The following is a 19325-nucleotide window of genomic DNA, read 5'->3' as shown; positions in this document are numbered from 1 at the left end:
GCCTGGGCCAGCCTGTGTCCGCCACACTACCCCTCCCCTGGGTGCTTGTCCCGTGTCTGCAGAGCGGCGGGCTGTGCCAGTCACAATGCACCCTCTGTGTTTTAACATGGGGGTAGAGAGGGCTGAGCGATGGGCAATGAAGTGGCTGCAAATGCCAAAGCCAGACATAACTAAGATGATTCCAAGCATGGTGGTGGGCAAGCGGGTCACTTGCCAGGAGTCTCCTCCTGTCTGGAGTTACCAGGCACCCACATGCCATTAAGTGTCACTGCGCCACATTCTTCCGCCCTCCCGCGGGTAGGGTTGGCGCACAAGTGGGGGTGCAGCCTGGACGGGCATGGCAGCCCTCCATGATGCCAGCGGTGGCTCTAGTGGGGCACTGTACCCATCCCTGAATGGGCGCTCCTTAGTGATGCATGTTCTGAAACCACCCCATCCTTCGCCGCTGTAGCTGCCGGGCTCTGCAGTCACGAGTGTCTCCGTGCAGTCCTGCTGCCCTCTAAAGCCCATCCCGTGTGCAGCCCTGGGGCGTGAGTCCCTTCCCTCAGCCTCATCTCTGTCCCTCCAGGAGAGGCACGTGGGATTGGGCTGGAAATTCATTTTAATTTTTCCCTGAGCGAACCAGCGACCCTGGCTCCTCGGGCTAAGAACAGTCGATGACGTAGCCCCCTGGGTATCGCTGGAGAATCTCCTGCCTAGACCCCGCTAGCAGAGCTCTGCCCACCAGAGCACCACGTCTCCCTCCTGGGTCTCAATTGCACGTGCTAATTTCTGTTCCAAACTAATTCTGACACCAACCCCTTGCAGAGACGAGCCTGGATGGTGCAATTCACACCGACCTGATGTATGAGAGGCCTTACGACTATAACTACGGCGGGGACATCTTAGCGCTGGAGCACATTGCCAAGTACGACTTCTCAGCACTAGAGAGAGGAATCCCTCAGGTGTACCCTGTGCGATCGGTGCAGGAGAACAAAATGCAGTATCTGCAGGTAATGGGCTCCGGGATGGGCAGCAGCCTTCCCCTCCGAGCAGTCTTGGGACATGCTCTTGGAAAGAGAAAGTGCCTACAAAGCAATAAAAAAAAGTGCGAATCGCTTGGCTGTGGCTCAGCATTTCAGGTGCAATGGGGGCCTGCAGTGCTGGCAGGTGTGTCCAGGCACATTCAGCTCACTCCTGTTGGACAGTCCATGTCTGTCCGGTTTGGGAATGTACCTTGCCTGCTATCGAGTGTCCCGACAGAGAGCACTGGCTTGCCTGCCCTGTGTCCCAGGCACAGCCAGGAAGAGCCCAGTGAGTGCTGTGTTGATGAGCACGTCTTACCAGTCCATGGATTTCGGTGGAAAGTTAGTGGGTGAAGGCAGCGCAGCAAAGGATGAGCAGGAGACAGGTGAAAGCGAGCAAAGTAACTTTATAAAAGATGGACTGGCCTTTACTGGAGCCGTTTAAAGTCCCTGGGCAAAGTAACTGTCCCTTGGCTCGCTGACCCCTAGGTGAGACCTTGCTTGACCTTTGCTTAGGCTGCTTTGCTGTTGTATGCTCTCGCATTGATCCGAGACCTTGTAAGATGCAAACCTCCCCTCCCCCACTTTATTCTGTTTGTATTTTTTTTTAGTATACTTGATTATAGTGCTGACCACACCGAAGAAGGGCAGCCCTGAGGAATTAAACAATTGACAAGTAATAATTCATTTATTGGAAGTTTTTATAAACATTAATTACAAACCTGCCAGAATGTGTCACATTCTGATTGGTGGAAAATCAGTCAGGATTTGCTAGGGCATGACCGATTTTCACAGCTGTCCCATTGCACTCCGGCTGCTCCACACAATCACTTGTAAGAAAAGGTTTAATGTTGGTCAGGAGTTCAGCCTGGAGTACGTCAATTCACTCTGCTCGTCCAATTTTGAAGGATATGTGGAGTTTCCTTGTAAATGTCAAATTAACTTTTGGACGTTGCTTGCACCAATCAGGCTGCGCACACTTCGGGGTCTCGGCCCAAGAACAGCTGGCTGGAGCTCCCCTTGTGGCATGCTCCTGACTTTTCTGAAATGGAGCTCACACCACCAGGGTACAGCACACTCTGAATCTGTCCACAGCAGATTTGCTGTGATTCCAGACTCTGCCTTTAAAACAGCAAAGTACATTGGGCAAGATGAGGCCTTGTCCAAATGACACACCTCTAGACTGTCTTTTATTGCATGCAAAACAGCTTGAGAGAGGGTCCTACAAAAGGCTGTGTGTAATCGACTTGCTCTGTATTTTACTGCCTGCTTCTGAGACCCGGTGGAACCGACAGACGTCAGCATCATTCCCTCAGAATCACTTTGCGGTAGCAGCGACACCCCGAACCTGTGTTGAGTCCTAAAACTTTACAGGCTTACTTAAAATTGGAGCAGCTGCGAATACAAGAAGTTGGGCAGACGGGTTCACTGCTCTTGTGTGCGCCTGTTCTGTTTCCACTTTCTCTATTTCCCAGCAATCAGTTATTCATTTGCACTGCAGTAGTCCATCTGAGACCTGTACCCACTGGGCCAGGCACTGTTCACACACAGCCCCAAAGAACGTATCATCCCAACAGACCCAGGGTGGGAGGGGAACGCAGACCAGAGAGGAGAAGCATTTTGCCCCAGGTCAAACAGAGAGCTAGCATTGGAGCCAGGAGCAGAGCCCAGGTTTCTTGAGTCCCTGTCCAGTGTCCTGTCCATCGCGCCATCCCGCCCCTGTGCAGCGTGGGAGATCACGCCATAGCACAGTGACTCAGCAGGGGTCAGCTGGAAGCACGTGGCTTTCGAACGGGATGTTCTTCTCAGCCTTAGCTTCAGTCATGGTGCCACCAGCAGGGCACTGGCGGCAGCTCTGGGGACCCTTTGGAACCTCTCCCCAGGGGTTAGACCCTCCCTGTGCCACCCGCATGGAAAATTCTTGAGGAAGCACCATAGATGCTCAACGCGTCTCTGCGCTGAGACTTGCTGAGAGCACTGCTTGGCCCTCAGCTGCGTCCAGCTTGCCCAGGCCTCCGGCAGGAGCACCAGGCAGTCAGGACTTTCTCTGATCTGTTTGTATCCAGCAGCAAGTCACTGACATGCCGTGAATGTTTTGTTTGATGTGATTCCGTAGCTCTGACGACGAAGCTCCCAGGCCAGGCGGGGAAGGCTGACCCGTGGTGTTGCTTTCTCCCCTCTTCTCTAGGTCCCGCCTCTGAGGCGTTATTCTCACGATGAAACGGACATTTGGACTACGGGCCAGATTTCAGCCTACCTCCAGCGCTGGGGGGCAGGCGAGGACGCGGCCGGGCTGGCCCACCTCCTCATCCCGCGGCATGCACGGAGGAGGAGCAGCCTGACCTCCTACCACGAGGAGCGGCTCCCCTACCGCAAGCGCCGGAAGTCTGCCGAGAGCGTCATCTCACTCAAGCCGCTCTCCCGCGAGGACCTGTACAAGTGCTTCAGCAAGGAGGAAGTGGTGAACTTCATTGACGAGAGCCCCCTGGCCAGCCCCAGGAAAAGCCCCATGCGCTCGTCTTCCGTCTCCCTCCTCCCTGAGGCTTTTCCGCCCCAGGCCAGTGTGCGCTCCAACTTCCCTCTGACCGACTTTGAGCGGGAGCCTCAGGTGCTGCGCAGGTTCTCGGCGCAGGGGAAGGGCTGCAGCCTCACTGTGCCCAGGCCTCTGCGCGCCCAGGAGGACCCCAGGTGCCTCTTTCCTGGGGGAAACAGAGACCCCTGCAGGGGACAAACTCCCTTCGAACGAGGGGAGGCCCAGGCACTGGACAGCCGCCCAGCAGGCAGCAGCTGCTCCGAGTCAGGGGGATTTCGGACGAGTTTGAGCATCTCCTGGGGGGAGCAGGAAAATCTGCAGAAAGGTGGGAGCAAAGGAAGCACCACTAGCTTTTTAAGCTCCCCTTCTGCTTCGTCTGGGTATATCACATTTCATTCCGACTCCATCGGCTCGGCCTCCTAGGGCCCAGCGCCATCTCTGCCGCGGGTGCTGGTTTTCTGCGGCTTTCCCGACGTCGGTCACAGCTGGGGTCTTGGGTTAGTAACGGGAGCTGGGCAAAGCACCAAAGAAATCCGATGTCGTTCTCATGCATGAAAAAAGGGAGGCAGAGAGACTTGCTAGAGGAAGGTCTGATCTGAGGGCGGTGTAAAAATGTTTGCAATTCCTACTCAGGTGGACAAAGCCACAGCACAGTCCTTCCAGACCCTTTCCATGTGCGGAGGGCAGGGGCGCCCGGGGTGGGGGGATCAGCGCGGGTGCTGCAGCCCAGAGCGAATGCTCTGCTTTATCCCGGGCAGCAGGATTGCGCTGCCTGCAAAAGGCTGGTGGGGGTTTAGCGGAGCCCCACAGTCTCTCCTGGTGTTTGTTAGTAGCTGTAACACGGGCAGCATGTCTCCTCCAGGGATCGCTAACACGCGGTACCCTCCTCTTCAGGCTGGGGTGGAAAGCTGGGCTCGTGTTTCCGTTAGAGACGAAGAAGGGTGTTTCTCGTTTTAGTCAGAGCGGCTGGCTCGCCAGGCGAGGCAGCCTTATCTCCAAGGCACGGTAGCCTGACACGACAGTGCCTAATAGCGCGGGGCTGGTGTGTGGGTGTGTCGCTTATCCAGGACCGGGCTCCCTCTCTCTCTGGGGAAAGGGGGTTGAACCGTGCGACCGGGCCCGTGTTCGTGTTCTGGGAGCAGGCTGCGCGCTGGGGTAGTCCCGAGTGTAGTGGATAACAGTCCGCTGGAACATGGGGCTCAGCATGTGGCAGGTAAGAAAACACTCGGCTGCTGCTGTTGCTGCCGCGTGTTGTGCGTCTGGGCCGCCGCAAAGCGTCCAGGCTGCTCCAGGCCTCCCGAGCCGAGCCAACACATTCCGTTTTGACATTTAGAAAAAATTAGGGTGTTTTCTTCTTCCCCTTATTGATGTGAGTAAAAACAAGACCCAGCCAGAGATTGCTCTGGGGTGACAAACTCAGCCTCACCCTCCCCCCCCCCCCCCCCGGCATTTGAGGGCAAGGCCTTTCTGAGGGCAGAAGAATGGGGTGTGTTTAGCAGGGAACATTGATACACTCGGCAGAATGCAGGCACTGAAAAGCTTTTGTCGCCAGCGAGAGGCTGAGTTAATCGCCCACAAAACCAGTGTCTCTCTTGTGTCCTTTCTCCGCACTGCCTGTGAGCCACAGAGAGGTGGGTCAGGAGGGAAGAAGAGGTGACATTTCCATTTCAATGGCATCTCTGTTAACCTGCTGCTCTGCTACAATGCAGCTAACGCGGAGGAGTCAGGATCACTGTGTTCTGCCTGGAGAAATATTAGCGAGAGAATTTGGGGGGGGCCGGGGGTGGAGACTTTCTGTGAGCTCCTTTGTTTTACTAGGACTCTCTCTAGTGGGGAGACGTAGTGACCCTTACGAATGTCTACGTGCTGCTTTTTGAGCACGTGTGGGGTGCATGTGTGTCCACTGTCTGGCACAGGGGAAGGGAACTAATAGCCTCGAACTAAGCTGCGAAGCATAGAGAGCCCAGGGCCCGGCAAGGGGAAAGGGGCTCAGTATTCTGTAATACTCCAACCCTCATTATTATTTTTTCTAAATTCTGTGAATTAAATTTTATACCTGATTTCTCTAGGGGAAAAAGAAGGAGAAGATTGGTACCTGCTCAGCTCATGACACTGGCTCCAGTGGACCAAGAGCAGAGGCCACCTTTAATACAGGCTAAGTGAAGTGGGCCCAGTTTTCTGGATTCTGTAGTGGCCGGTTACTATAGACAGAGCTGTGATTCGCTTAGTGCATCTTCATAACTCACTGCCGAGGCTGAGAGTCGTAGCTCCTAGAGTGAGACTGCTCACGGGGTTCTGCCCCAGCCCGAGGATCCATGTGTTGCGCGGGCTCACACGAGGCTCCATTGCTCTTGTGCGTTCATTCAGATCTCGGTCTTGTTGCTCTGGAACTGCATGAGACTGGAGAATTGGTGCCTCTGCTCCTTTGGGTTCATGGTGTGAAATCCCGCTAACTTGTGCCCTGTGGTTTCATGGCTGATACAGACACAAGCTAAAGGTAAAGTGGCAGGTTCACTCTGTGGAGCTAATTTCTGTGTCCTTAAAACTATAACAAGCAATGTTTGAAGTGCAAAAAAAGAAAGCTGGTGATGACTGGTATACCCCTCCGCCCCCACATGCCTCTTCTTCTCCAACTGCAGCAATCAGAAGCATGGATCTGGCATCGCCATTTCTGTTCCCTTCCCAGCCACAGTCCGAACGCTGTTAATAGGGGAACCGAGCCTCGACAATGGATCTCTGCTTTGACTTTTCCACTTGAACACGGGTACCACAGTGGCAGGCCACTCTGCACTGATTGTGTAGCCAACGCTTGCAATGCATATGTCCCTGCACTGCCAAGCTGGCTGCTAGCTCCTGGAACCAGTGCAGAGCTGTGGAAGGCTTCGCTGCCCTGCACTGCAGTTCATAACTGGGATACAATTTAGGCTAATAGGAAAAAACCCCTATTACAGGCAGAGAGAAAACGGAAACATTCATTGATTATTTCCCCAAGCCCCTCCAGTGCCCTGGAAAATACTGAGAGTTGCCCATGCAGAGTCTAGTTTGCTCCTCCCATCACAGCCAAAATGCACCTGCTACAGTAGCACCCTTTCCTGTTACGTGCATCAGCGGATGGCAGAGTAGGGGGAGAGGCTGGCTTTCTGCTGGTTCTCACCTTGTTTCCTTTTCCAGTTGGCTTGCACCTCTGATACAGACATTTCTGGCCATCAGTTAATCCACCCACCAAACTGACTTCCACCCTCCAGGCTGTTACTCCTGTTTCTCTCGCTGTAACCCCCCCTCTCTTCTTCAACTCCTGGGTGCAGGCTGGGCTGAGAGTTACAGCGTCTGGCTTACAAAGAGTTTCAATTCTTCTCTGTTGCTTCCCTCAGCATGGGCTTCTTGAAATCTGTGTTTGCGCGACACACACTCCCTGGCAGTGCTTAGCACATCACTCGCTCCTAAGGAGCCAGAGTGCTTTGCAAACAGACGTGAATTGGGCCATTTTACTGATGGGGAGATAGAGTCCTTGTCTGTGTCCAGACTGCTTATGGTGCAGCATGGCTTCCCCTGGGATTGGGTGAGCTCTGATGTAAGGACTGGGCCCCTGCCCTGCACCTGCTTGTGTGGACCCTTTTATTTCAGTTCAGTAGTAGCTTATTCCAGTTTAGTTTAACCCTCTTCCTAGTCAATTTCAGCTAAACTGAGATAAGCCTGGCTTAAACCAAATAGCCTTTTGTACCAGTTTAACTACATCACTTTAGCTAACCTGGTGCTGCTCTGTAGCCCTGAGGCACAGAGACAGGAAGCATCTTGCCCCCAAATCGCATAGGGAGGAGGTCCAGGAGGACAGCCCCGCAGTCTTGACTCCCAATCCTCGCTGACTTGCTACAGGAAGTAGGAAGCCTGGAGCATGGTGAGTTCTGTGAACAAGTAACACCTAGTTTCGGATTGCAGTGTATTTTAAACACCTTTAGGAATCAGTCCCCCAAAGGCTGTTTTAGAGGGCTGGGGAGAGGTAAGAGCCATCGGGATTTCCCTGCCATTTTTATGTGGTGCTCCCTGGAGCTACCACCAGCCATTGCAGGTGGCAGGGACAGAAGTGGCAAGTTGTACATCGAGTTGCTAAGAGGAGTTGTGGCCTTTCTGCCCGGCAGCCAGGATGTTCATAATTCTCTTCTCTCCTAGAGGGGTTATCAGGAAGTAGGCGGACATTTTTACCCTGGGGTCTGCATTTGCGGAGCAGAAGCCATATAGCTGGTCGTCATTTCTGATTGTGAGCCCAAGGATAGACATTTCCAGATGGCTTGGAAGGGATAAATATTGTGTTTTTTTAATAGCACCCTATAACAGAGGGAGAATCATTGTTGCAAAAGTTCACAGTTGACTATAGAACCTACTGCTTGCAGTGTTGTGTAGCTGTGTTGGCCCCCAGATATTAGAGAGACGAGGCTGGTGTGCTAATATCCTTTATTGGACCCACTTCTGTTGGTGAGAGAGACCCTTTCAAGCCACAAAGAGCTCTTCTGCAGGTCTGGGAAAGGTATTCCCAGTGTTACAGGTTAATACAAAGTGGAACAGATTGTTTAGCTTTAACACACATTTCAAGGGACCATTCCCGGTGAAGTGCTGACCCTCTTTCCCTGGGGAGACTCTTCCAGAGTCCAATCAACATCGTTAGGACAGTTGTCCTGACTTCCACCCTAAACTTTCCCTTTGATAAACTCATGCTCTCCTCTTGACTCACTGGTACTGCTCCCTGTCAAGTACTTACACTGTGGCTGTTCCCTGCCGCCCCTCTTACTGATCTCTTTGCTGAGTTATTCATACTTAGCTCTTTCAGTGTTTCTGGTTAGGTCAGCAGCCCCTCTGAACCTATCATGCTCTGGGCCCCCTCTATCTTGATCCCCTCCAATTTGTTTTAGCCTCCTGGAATGGGGATGCCCCAAGCTGCATGCCATATTCCACGGGCAGTCCCCATGTGCTGCATAAAGAGGGACATTCCCTCCCTGGTCTGTGATGTTATGCTTGTGTGAATGTAACCTGATATATACTGTAAAATATGGTAACATGCATGTATTGGTTTCATGTACTCTTGCATTTCTTTGAGTTAGACCAGCTACACTCTCAGATAAAATTCCCCGATGCTAGCAGGAGCTGTCTAAGAACAGAAAATATACATATGCCATAGAAAATTTACCAGTAGCACTTTTGACGGGACACTGTGCCCTGGCTATTTATTTTCTAGTAAGTGAGATTTTGCGAGCTCGCAAGCGAGCACTGAAGGGTGTCAGCAGCATGCTCAGCAGAGCTGACAAGACAGTGACCAGGGCCTCTGCCTTGCCCTGTAGTTCTCTGCCATTTCCTTTCCCAACAGCACCGATTGCCCTGGGGTGAGGGTAAATAGAAAGCATCTCTCTGGTGACCTTCCTGTTCCACACAGAGAGGCCTGTTGGGTCTAGAGGGGCTGCGAGGCAGGACTCCATCCTGTTCATGGCTCTGCCGCTCATTGGAAAAGTGACTTGTCTGAGGTGTCACCACTCCTCTGTGCCTCGGTTTCCTCAGATGTGGTGGCAGTTTAGTAACATTTGCCATTTTCACGGGGCTGTGATCCCTCAAGAAAAAGTGCTTTTGAGTGCAAAGTACCATTGTTACCAGTTCCTTAAAGGGTGCCGTTAGCTGCCCCAATTCACTGCATGGTGAGAGTACTGAACTGCAGCTGTGTAGCCCCTGGTACCTTGTTAATCAGCACTGATGGGGAAGGAATTCCAGGGAAAGCATGTGGCTAAACTATCTGCTTTGCGTGAGACTCCTCCTCCGCTGCAAGAAATAGTCTATAACAGATCGCCAGAAAACTCTGCTGCCTTTTGCAGTGAAAGAGTCAACAGACAAGGCAGCAGTTGTGTGGTGCCATCGATGGGCTGAAGCATACGAATGCAAGTACATTTTCCTGAAATGGACTGATTTAAATTAGACTGATAAAGTGTTGTCAACTGCACTAGACTGAAAAGAAAATGCATTTGGAACCAAAATTCAACTTGTTTGAAATTGGAGCCACCCGTTGAATTCTGTTGGCCTTGAGGTGTGTTTCTTTTTGACAAATCTAACCCTGACCGTAAAAGAACAATCCAGACCCTGCCATTACTTCACTTAAACTTCAGAGCCATGAATGAAACATTAAAGAAACACAGCCGGTTTCAGTGTCACGTTTGAATCCTTAATTGTCATAAGCAAAGAATACTCAGTCTTGAGCTCTTACCAAAAGGGTCCCAGAGAATGAGATTTCTCCTGTTAAGTGAGGGACGAGAGTCTCTGTGTCTAGGGGACAGGTGTGAGGCATGCTTATAATTTGGAATGCTCAATGTTTAAATGAACCATTCTAACTAATTCATTTTTCAATTGCAATAAAAAAAAAAGAACCACAAACTTAGAAACAAGGGATTAAACAGAGCGTCTGGGTGGGTGTTTTGTTCCTATTGATAAAATTCCCCCACCAGAAAGTGATGTTGTGCCTTTAAGGATTAAAAATATTGATGCTGGTCATTTGTTAATAATTCTGTCAGTGACCTCTTTGTGTTTCACCTCTAACCAGGGGAGAACGAGGCTTTAAGCGGTTGTTAACAATTTGTAGTACTGTATCTTTTTAACTATTTGTAGTGTCAAAAGGCCATGTTCTGAAAAGAATGGGTTTTGTGCCACCGTATCACAGAGAGCCAGTCCTGATTTTTACTGAATTTTGGAGAAAAAAAAAAGAATACAAAGGCTGCTCTGGTCTTCGGGATAACTAGACAATGTCTTTTTATTGCACAATAATGACTGATGTTTTGTAAATGCCAATAAGGTACTTTTATTGGAACTCAAACTACTTCTTTAAACTGTTCTGTGTGTACTATGCATTTGTAAGATCTCCTTTCTGTCAGTGAGGTTGATGCTTTGCAACAATTCTTTCTATTGGTCTAAGTGGATTTGTCTTAAGTATAAAGTTTAGAGCATTTTATTCACAGTATTTCTGATTCATTTGTAGTTTGCTCTTTTTTGACAACTTGAGGGTTTCTCTTTGTAAAGGACTGAATAAAAATTCCTTCCGTATTGTTTACACTCCATTCATCCTACTCCTTGGTATATACATTGTCACGTCACTTCATTTCTGTTTCTTCAGGTGCAGGCCAGAGTTTTCTGCATTCTCATAACCCTGCCCCAGTGCAACAGTGGGAAGCAATTCCTGCTCCTGAGGTACTCTTGAAAACCCCACACTTGGAAAGGAACAGCAGAAGTCCCATTCACTTTCCCTAGGACTTGCACTCCCACTTTTGGAAACTCCTACCCTTAAATCATCAAAACTCTGTCCTGGGCCCCTTTCTGCTCTCATTTGCTCCAGGGGGCATGCATGCTCATCCCAACACAGAACTGAGTGATGTCAAAACCCACAGAACCAGCTGCATTTTGTTTACATCAGTAAGAATTTCTGGGCAGTCGGCTGCAATGTTCCCCCTCTCAATATCACTGTCATGCCTGGGGGTGGGGAATGGCTCCTTGTATTGCTGAGTGCTGGATGTACCAACTTCAATGTGTTTGTCTCCCCTCAGGCGGGCTTTGTGCTGGGGAAAGGCACCGGAACCTGAAGTCCCCAGAACAGATACCAAGCAAGCAGCATCTACCTGCCCCAGAGCTGGAGCTTAACTCAACCCTTTCTATCTGTTGATTGCTCTGCAGGAATTGCCAGCAAGTACAATCCCTAGTACCAGTAATGCCTGAGGTTTGTATGAAGGACACACCTGCTCACTAAAAACTGCACTGGTGAGCCAAACTGCGTTTACACAAATCGCTGAACAGCCAGCTGATGGTAATGACTTCCCTCATCCTGGACCATGTGTGAGTCAGTGCCCTTGAGGAGAATGTATGCCCTGTCCAGGGCTCAGCCAGCTAGTCCCCCCTCCCTGCCCTCCTCCACAGACTACAGCTGAGTTTGGAGTAACACCTGAACACTTACGGTTTTTAAGCAATTATGCCTACATGGAGAGCAGACTAGCAGGTCTGTTCTTACAAAGATTTCCCCATTTGTTGTGATTTTTCAAGGCTGGGTTCTCTGTCGACACAGCCTCACGATGGTAGGAGCTTCCCGGAGCAAGCTGGAAAACAATGTCAGATCAGTGCCTAGACTGCCTGACAGACTCACCAGTTTCTGGTCAGATGATCTCCCCTATGTTTTATGGCAGCCTTGTGCAAGATGGAGGAGAATCACCTGCCGCCCTTAGTTATGAAAGCCAGCAGGGTGGACCTGGGGAAACAGTCACTGGTGTGACTGGAATTACAGGTAAATGCTCAGAAACTCCACATCGTGCTTGCAGTGCATGAAGGAATGAGCCTGTCCACTTGGACCCATGTGTGCCTTCTATCTGGGTTCTTACATCACGCCCATCGTCTTGGTATCCATGGCACAGTGGAGAGAAGAAAGGGGCTGTCTGCCTCCCTGTTTAAAAGGGAACTGAACTCCAGCTGAGCTTCGGGCAGAGTGTGGCTGAAGGTTCACTGGTGGCTGGAATGACATTGGACAACAGAGCTTAATATTTTTATTTCGGACAAGCTGCCCTGGGGGACACAGGGCCCTCCTGGAACCTCGCTCAGCAGCGCTGTCCTGGCTGTGGTATTTGCTCCCCTGCACAGGCACTGGTTTGCAAAGAAACCCAGATTCTCCATCGGCTGCAGTGAGATTCTGGTAAGGCCACAGTTGTCTTTCTCGTGTCCTTGCTGCTCTTCAGTGTCTTTGCACAGCCTTGCGAGGAAGCGGCTCTTTCATGCGTGTGCTGGTGCTGCCATCTAGAGGAGCAGAGGTTGCAGAACAGTCCTGGCATTGTCTGCTGACCCCAACAAGGGGGCGGCTTCAGAGAGTAAAAGGGCTTTTGTCTCTCTCCGAGAGGCTACTTGGACACGAGGGAGGAGGCTTCTTTTGGAGCTGGAAGGAAGGCGTGGTGGTGAAGTGAGGCACATCACTTTCCCAGCCCATTAACATAAGCCATTCCCATTCACTGTCACACATACCTAGTGTGGGTATTGGGGTACATCAGCAGAAACTGGAAGAGCTCCATAAAGCATCTACCAAAGAAGGATCTGACATTCTGTGTCTTTCCTCTCTCTCCCGTAGGAACGTGGGTTCACAGGAAAAGGCAGGAGCAGTGAAAGAACCCTGCTAAAGATGACTACGAAGAAGGCCAGGCCATTCCAAGCAACAGTGAGTGGGCCCCAGGAGACCCGGCCTGTCTGGCATCATTAACAGTACAGGCTCTCTGCTGTGCATCTCACCTAGGAAAGCTTTCACCAGCTTTGTTCCCAAGCCACACTAGGATGGGTTAAAAACAAAACTGTATCAAATTATGGCCATTGGAAAGATGGCTTATAGTTGTCATTCGTTGAGCAAAATTCTGGGATGAGGCAGTGTTCCTGTCCCATCGCTGGGAAAGCATGTCTGTCTTTCTAAAATCCTGTGGCTCTTGGAGCCAGCCTATTGTAAGGGGTCTCCTGGCTTCCTTGTTTTGATCTTTTCTATGGCTTTGCTAATAAGACATAAGAATGATCAAGGCTTATGCTTCCGGGAAGGTTCTCCACCAACATGTCCATCTTTGCTGCACTATGGCTGTGACAATCTCCCAAGCAATAAAACCCTCGTCCTCCTCCTTGTCTAAGGATGAAAGGGGGAACACAGACAATAGTGTGGGATATTGTCTCTCTAGGGTTTGCATGTCTCTCTCGTTTATGGGTCTGCTTAATTGTCTTCCTCTCTTTGTGAATGGCACTTAGTGGTTCAGTTGCAGACTGGATGGGTAAAACATTTTATAACCCGGAAGGTTAATCATTAACCCTTTCTAAATGCCCCTGAATAAACTTCTTCACACGCTGAGATCTTAGCAGTGATGAGGGCTTTAAAATGACTCTTCTGCCCCTGCTCCCCCACAGGACAACTGCCCGTCTCTACTCGCTGGGATGAAGTTTCTCTATCTGACAGCTGGGCCAGGAAGCAATGTGACCTTTTGTGACCAGTTGTTCAAACACAAGCTACTACAGGCTCTAATTTCTCTTCATGGGGGAAAAAATGTGAAATGGAAGAGACAGAAATCACTTCCCTCTCTCCGGGGCTCAGCGATGGCCTAGCGTGCAGCTCACCAGACCTGCAGTACAGTGACTTTGGCTGCAGAGGAGTAAAATACAGACATTGAATCTGTAAACTATTCTTGGCCTAGCCCAAGACAGGAGTTGGCATAAAAAATTAGCTTCCCAGGCCGAAAAATTCACACCCTGACCTGCAGCTGACACCCATTGTTCAGGCAAAATAAGCCCTGAGAGCACCAGTGTTTGGGATGTATACACCCAAAGCACTCGGGTTATCATTAACCTGAGGGAAAAGCCTGTCAGGTAATCCCCAGAAGATAATGTGCTCTTCCCCCAGGGAGCAGTCACAGCCCTCAGTTTGCAATCTCAATGAACTCCTCAGCAAGACTTGGCTGTCACCCCCACACTCAGCCACTGGAGATGAATGCTGACCAAAGCATGACTGCAAATCACTGCACTGAGCTCACACTTGGAAAGACTTGAAAGTCCAGTTGCCTTTCCAGTACTAGAGATACCCAGGAACCATCTGCCACAATGCCCTGAACAGGACTGCATAATCCCGGTGAGAGCGCATTTGGGTTTGTGTGTTAGTTACTAGAGAAATACAATTGGGCGGCTGGTAAGACACATACTAATGCTCAGAGGTCCCAGGTGAAGGTGGTTGGCAATGCCAAGGGCTTTAGAAACATTAATGAATTCTATCACTCTGTCCACCTTGAGGTAGGTGTTTATCTTACTTCTTTCAGGTGGCTGCAGTGTTTTGGCCAAGGTCAGGCAACGAGTCCATTAGGAATCCAGGAATATGAGCAATAACTGCTGTTTCATAAGCCTGTGCTGTACCCACTAGACAAGTCTCTCGCTCCCGCAGCCCCAGGAAGGCATGTGCCCTAGCAAAACTGGCAGAAAATACATTTCTCAGATAGCTTCCAATCAGCTAGTGCGGAATGGATCTGGTTTGGCCTGCTCCTGCGTGGGTGATTTTCTGGCCATGCACTTACAGACATGCTCCCTCCATTACCTGGATCATAGAATCATAGAATATCAGGGTTGGAAGGGACTTTGGAGGTCATCTAGTCCAACCCCCTGCTCAAAGCAGGACCGATCCCCAATTTTTGCCCCAGATCCCTAAATGGTCCTCCTCAAGGATTGAACTCACAACCCTGGGTTTAGCAGGCCAATGCTCAAACCACGGAGCTATCCCCCCCGAGGGATACAGGAGTGCTGCCCTTGCCCTCTGCAGCTGTGGTGCAAAGCTCATGCTGCCCCGTGAGTATGAGCCATGGCTGTGTGCTCTTTTGGACACAAAGATTCTTCAGTTCCCCAGCTACCCTCTCCTTGGATTGACCAGTACAGGGGCTCTGGGTCTCTACAAAGTGCCATGGCTGGTCGTCTTTGTTCCTAGCAAATGTATCCATCTTATTAACTTCTGCCCTGAACTAAACACCTCCTGAGCTTTGCCATCCCCTTTTGCTGGATCGGCGGCTGAGCCATGCTGTGCAGTTCTGTGTCTCGGGTGTGTAACTTCAGACAGAGACAGGCGCAGAGAGGACTGAAACAAATCAGCTGTCGTGCCTGAGAAGCCTTTGGCCCGCTCTCATTCCTGACCGTTCGGGGATCAGAAAGGCCCTCATTAGGTATGCAGCCCCGCTGTCTCCGATTCTGCACCTAGGATGTACTGTCTGTAACTGACAACCCCTTCCAGATCCAGTGTAAATTACATCTGGCCATCAGATAAACCTTGCACATAACAGCAAAACTACAGAGGGGCTTAATGGTACTGCAGCTTGCTTACTGGCTTTTCTTTCGTGAATCATAATTAACGTTTATCAAGTGCTGAAAAGGCCTCAAATAGAAGGTGCAGAGGGGAGCAAAGCACTTTGCTAGCATGGCTGGTGGGTGTTGTGCTGCCGAACAAATGGTTCTTGCCACCTCTGGAAGAGGAAGTGGAAGTGAGTAGGGTTTCTGCTAATGTGTGTAACCAAGGAGAAAACTTGGCTCAAAGGATCCCATTGAGGATGATCCAGTCCTGATCTCACTCAGCTGTTGATCAAAGGCCAAAGCCCTGGGAGTCAGGACTCCTGGATTCTATTCCTGCTTCTGCCACTAAGCGTCTATACTGGTCCCAGTACAGCGAGACAGGCCTTCAGTGTAGCTGTTCCCTGGATGGACGTCCCTACTTTCAAACCGCCCCGGTAAGCCTCACTAGTGCGAGCACTGTTTTACACTAGTACAGCACTTCTAAGAGGGGAGATTGTACAGGTAGCAGCAGGGATACAGATCTCCCTAGTGTAAGCAGCTCCTAGCAGTGTCAGTTCAGACCATGCGTCTGCCCTACCTCGCCTCCTGTCCTGCCCCCCGGCTATACAGGGCAGTGTGGGTGAACTGCCCTCAGTTCCTTCTCAACTGCCTCAGCCTGAAAGGGAGCTTTCATGTTGTCGCCTTGAACCTGCCCCAGCTGCAAGGGTTTTCTCCTAGTTGTAGTTCCGTTATAGATAGATTGACTAACTTAGCTGTAGTTTGATTAGTTTGTTCCCCTCCCTTCAGGGAGGCTCATCTTCCTTGGGAAAATGTGCCAGCTCACTGGAGTTCAAATGCTGCCCCACTTGCCAGGACGCCATCCCGGTTAGCGATGGCCACGCCAAGTGTGTTCACTGCCTGGAAGAGCCTCACATTCCTCGGGAGGGTAACTTCTGTTTCGCCCTTAAATCCAGGGTGAGGGAAAACTGGGAGATTAAGTTGAGGCTACTAAAGATGGAGTACTCCCTTTGCCCTGCTTCAGGGCCGGGTCAGGAGAACTGCCCTGTACACCAGTCTCAGGGCTGACCCAGCGCCCCTTCAACCTCAGCTCAGCCTTCTCCCAGTGAGGGAAAGACTCCAGAGACCCCGTCAACGGGTGGCAAGCAGAGGAGCTCTGACTCCGTTCATAAGAAGCCTGCTCCTAAAGAGCCCAGTCCCTCAGTATGTCAATGGTTTCAGAACCTTGGACCTCCCAACTCGGAACCATAGATGTAACAGACTCCTCCAATACTGGCAGGGCTGGAAAGCCCTAGAGATCTTCCAAGAGCAAACATGGCTCTGACTGAGCCTCAGGACCATCCGGACATGCCCAAGAAGGCAAGGACAAACCTTCTTCCAGACCGGTACTGTCATACTCAGCTTTGTCACTGGCACCTCCCACAACAGGTTCCTCAGTACCAGGCAAGCCCATGGCTCCCACCTCGGAGAGCTCGAAATGTTCAGGTCCATCTATCTCCGGAGACAAACACACAGTCATGTGGGTACCACTTCCCCATTCGGTACTGCAAGAATTCAGGTACTCAGAGGATTTATTGGTGGCAGATGAGCCGGAGTCTCCATTGCTTATGGGTATGACAGGCCTCTTGGTACGAAGACTCACCAGGCTTTTCTGCTGGGGCTCCTCCACTAAATGATGGAGAGGATGATGATGGAGATCACTCCTCTTGTCTCAGTGCAGGGCTCTCCCACCCAGCCATCGGGGAACCCACCCACTGACATGCACAGAGAATGAGAGACCTCTTGGGTCAAAGTCACCTCCTTTCCCATACGGCCCCCCACAGTAGCCATACCAGGGCCCCTGGGTGGCAAACCAACAACAATATTCCAGGGCTCCAAGTCTTGCCCACCAGGAAAAGAGAGAGAGACACAATCCCCCTCCACTCCAGCCATGCCTCAGGAGGAGACATTTGAGAAGCAGGAAGCCAGGGCAGGTAAGGAGGCTACCCCTCAGACTACCATCTCCTCGTGGTCTCCAGATGAGGTGGTTATGCCTTCACTACCGTCTCTGGGTGATGATTTTCAGCAATTTCAGGACCTCATAAAATGGGTGGTGGATGCTCTGCGGAAAATCTCTGCTGAAGGGGAGTACCCAGCAGGGACATCTCAGACAACCACGGGGACTGCACAGGGGAGTAACCTTTCCTTCCATTTCCATTCCAGTCTTACCGGCTGAATGTCTCTAAAGAAGGACGCAGCAGATGTGCTCTGCACACTGGAAAAGGAGCCTCGCTTTACATTAAGAAAAGGAGGACTTGTGGCACCTTAGAGACTAACCAATTTATTTGAGCATGAGCTTTCGTGAGCTACAGCTCACTTCATCGGATGCATACTGTGGAAACTGCAGAAGACATTATATACACACAGAGATCATGAAACAATACCTCCTCCCACCCCACTGTCCTGCTGGTAATAGCTTATCTAAAGTGGTCATCAGGTGGGCCATTTCCAGCACAAATCCAGGTTTTCTCACCCTCCGCCCCCCCCCACACAAACTCACTCTCCTGCTGGTGATAGCCCATCCAAAGTGACCACTCTCTTCACAATGTGTATGATAAACAAGGTGGGCCATTTCCTGCACAAATCCAGGTTCTCTCACCCCCTCACCCCCCTTCAAAAACCACACACACAAACTCACTCTCCTGCTGGTAATAGCTTATCCAAAGTGACCACTCTCCCTACAATGTGCATGGTAATCCAGGTGAGCCATTTCCAGCACAAATCCAGGCTTTCTCACCCCCCCCCCTTTTTTTTTTTTTACATTAAGTGCTTGGTTATTTCCTTCGCTGTTCCAAGGGACCCAGGGGCCCTGAACTCTGATTATGGAGCGAATTTGCACTATAAAAGGTAACGATGGCACTTTGCAGTGAATTGGGATGATAATTCTTTGGTCAGCAAGGTGTTCCCCTACCTCTTTGGGGGAGTTCTCCCCACCCCACTCACTCCCCTGGAAGTCAGTGGGTTCGCACAGCTGTAACTGGCCTGTAATAAAAGGCAATGCTGTATAATCCCAGCTCTAAACCAATCTTCTCCTTACTCCGCTGGCCTGACAGGATAGCAAATGGCAGGTGAGGAGGGGTGTTTTCCTGATTGCCACTTTCCCTCACACTTTTGCTTGCAGATGTCTCTTGGAGGAGAGCAAGGCAGTGTAGGGGAAATCTGTGGGCTTCTTCTTTCTGGTATTGGTAGGAAGGAGCTTTTCCTGCTGCCTCTCCAGCCCGAGGGAGAGCGCTCATCTACTGCAGTCTCATCTGGGGTGTGTCGGAGCAGTGGGTAGCCGCCGAGAGCTCTCTTTTATGCAGAACCGTGAAACGGGAGCTGAATGGGTGCCACCCAGCCTGGCTGGGGAGCACCTTGTCCAGCCACACTGAGAACATCACAGGCTAGTTTTACAGCTATTGGTTAGCAAAAGGACAGGCAGGATGCTGAATTCCTACACCTGCTCTCCCACGACTGCTTTTATCAGCCACCATCTGGCGGAGCAGGTCTCTGGGAACATCCCTCATCGCAGCCTTTCTGGGGGCAATGGGAGCATGTGTAGTAGACAGCCATCCATGTCTAGTTCCATTCAGGATCTACCATAGCTAGCACTGACAAGGAAACTCCTGAAAACAAACCTGATATTTATAGGGCTCAAAGCCAAGTGTGCTTCAAACTTTGGGAAGCTGGCAGGAGCAGCGCTTGCTTCTGGAGCAGCCGGTGTCTTGGGGGGGGCGGGCAGGGGCCGCAGAGTGCTTGGGGTCAGATTTGCACAGGTGTTGTTTAAATCTGGCTGAATTGATTTTTATGTATATTGAATGTGTAGAAGATGTCCCAGGTCTGAGGGCTCTCACGACAAACGGCTGCTGGATCATTGAGAGTAGCAAGATAACATGCAGCTGGTGTGACCAGTGAGGAGTTAGCCGTCTCCA

At 50.8% G+C, this 19325-nt stretch overlaps 1 protein-coding gene across 2 annotated transcripts in view; it reads left to right on the top strand.

The window, feature by feature from the left end:
• GPR153 (G protein-coupled receptor 153) overlaps positions 1 to 10596 on the top strand; it is a 48638-nt gene extending 38042 nt beyond the window's left edge. The window contains exons 5-7 of one of the 2 annotated variants that reach the window (XR_012155513.1): positions 808 to 992; positions 3193 to 4034; positions 5607 to 10596. Coding sequence is in view for 1 of the 2 variants with exons in the window: in XM_073316249.2 (XP_073172350.1) it covers positions 808 to 992; positions 3193 to 3960 (953 nt within the window). In the remaining variant the exon portion in view is untranslated. Of the gene's footprint in view, positions 1 to 807; positions 993 to 3192 lie in introns of both variants that reach the window. The other variant, XM_073316249.2, reaches the window with a different exon arrangement.
• Positions 10597 to 19325: the final 8729 nt, after the last annotated feature.

Source organism: Lepidochelys kempii, chromosome 18, assembly GCF_965140285.1.
Source record: "Lepidochelys kempii isolate rLepKem1 chromosome 18, rLepKem1.hap1, whole genome shotgun sequence".
Classification (NCBI taxonomy): Eukaryota; Metazoa; Chordata; order Testudines; family Cheloniidae; genus Lepidochelys; species Lepidochelys kempii.
This window is presented reverse-complemented; position numbering and strand designations above follow the sequence as displayed.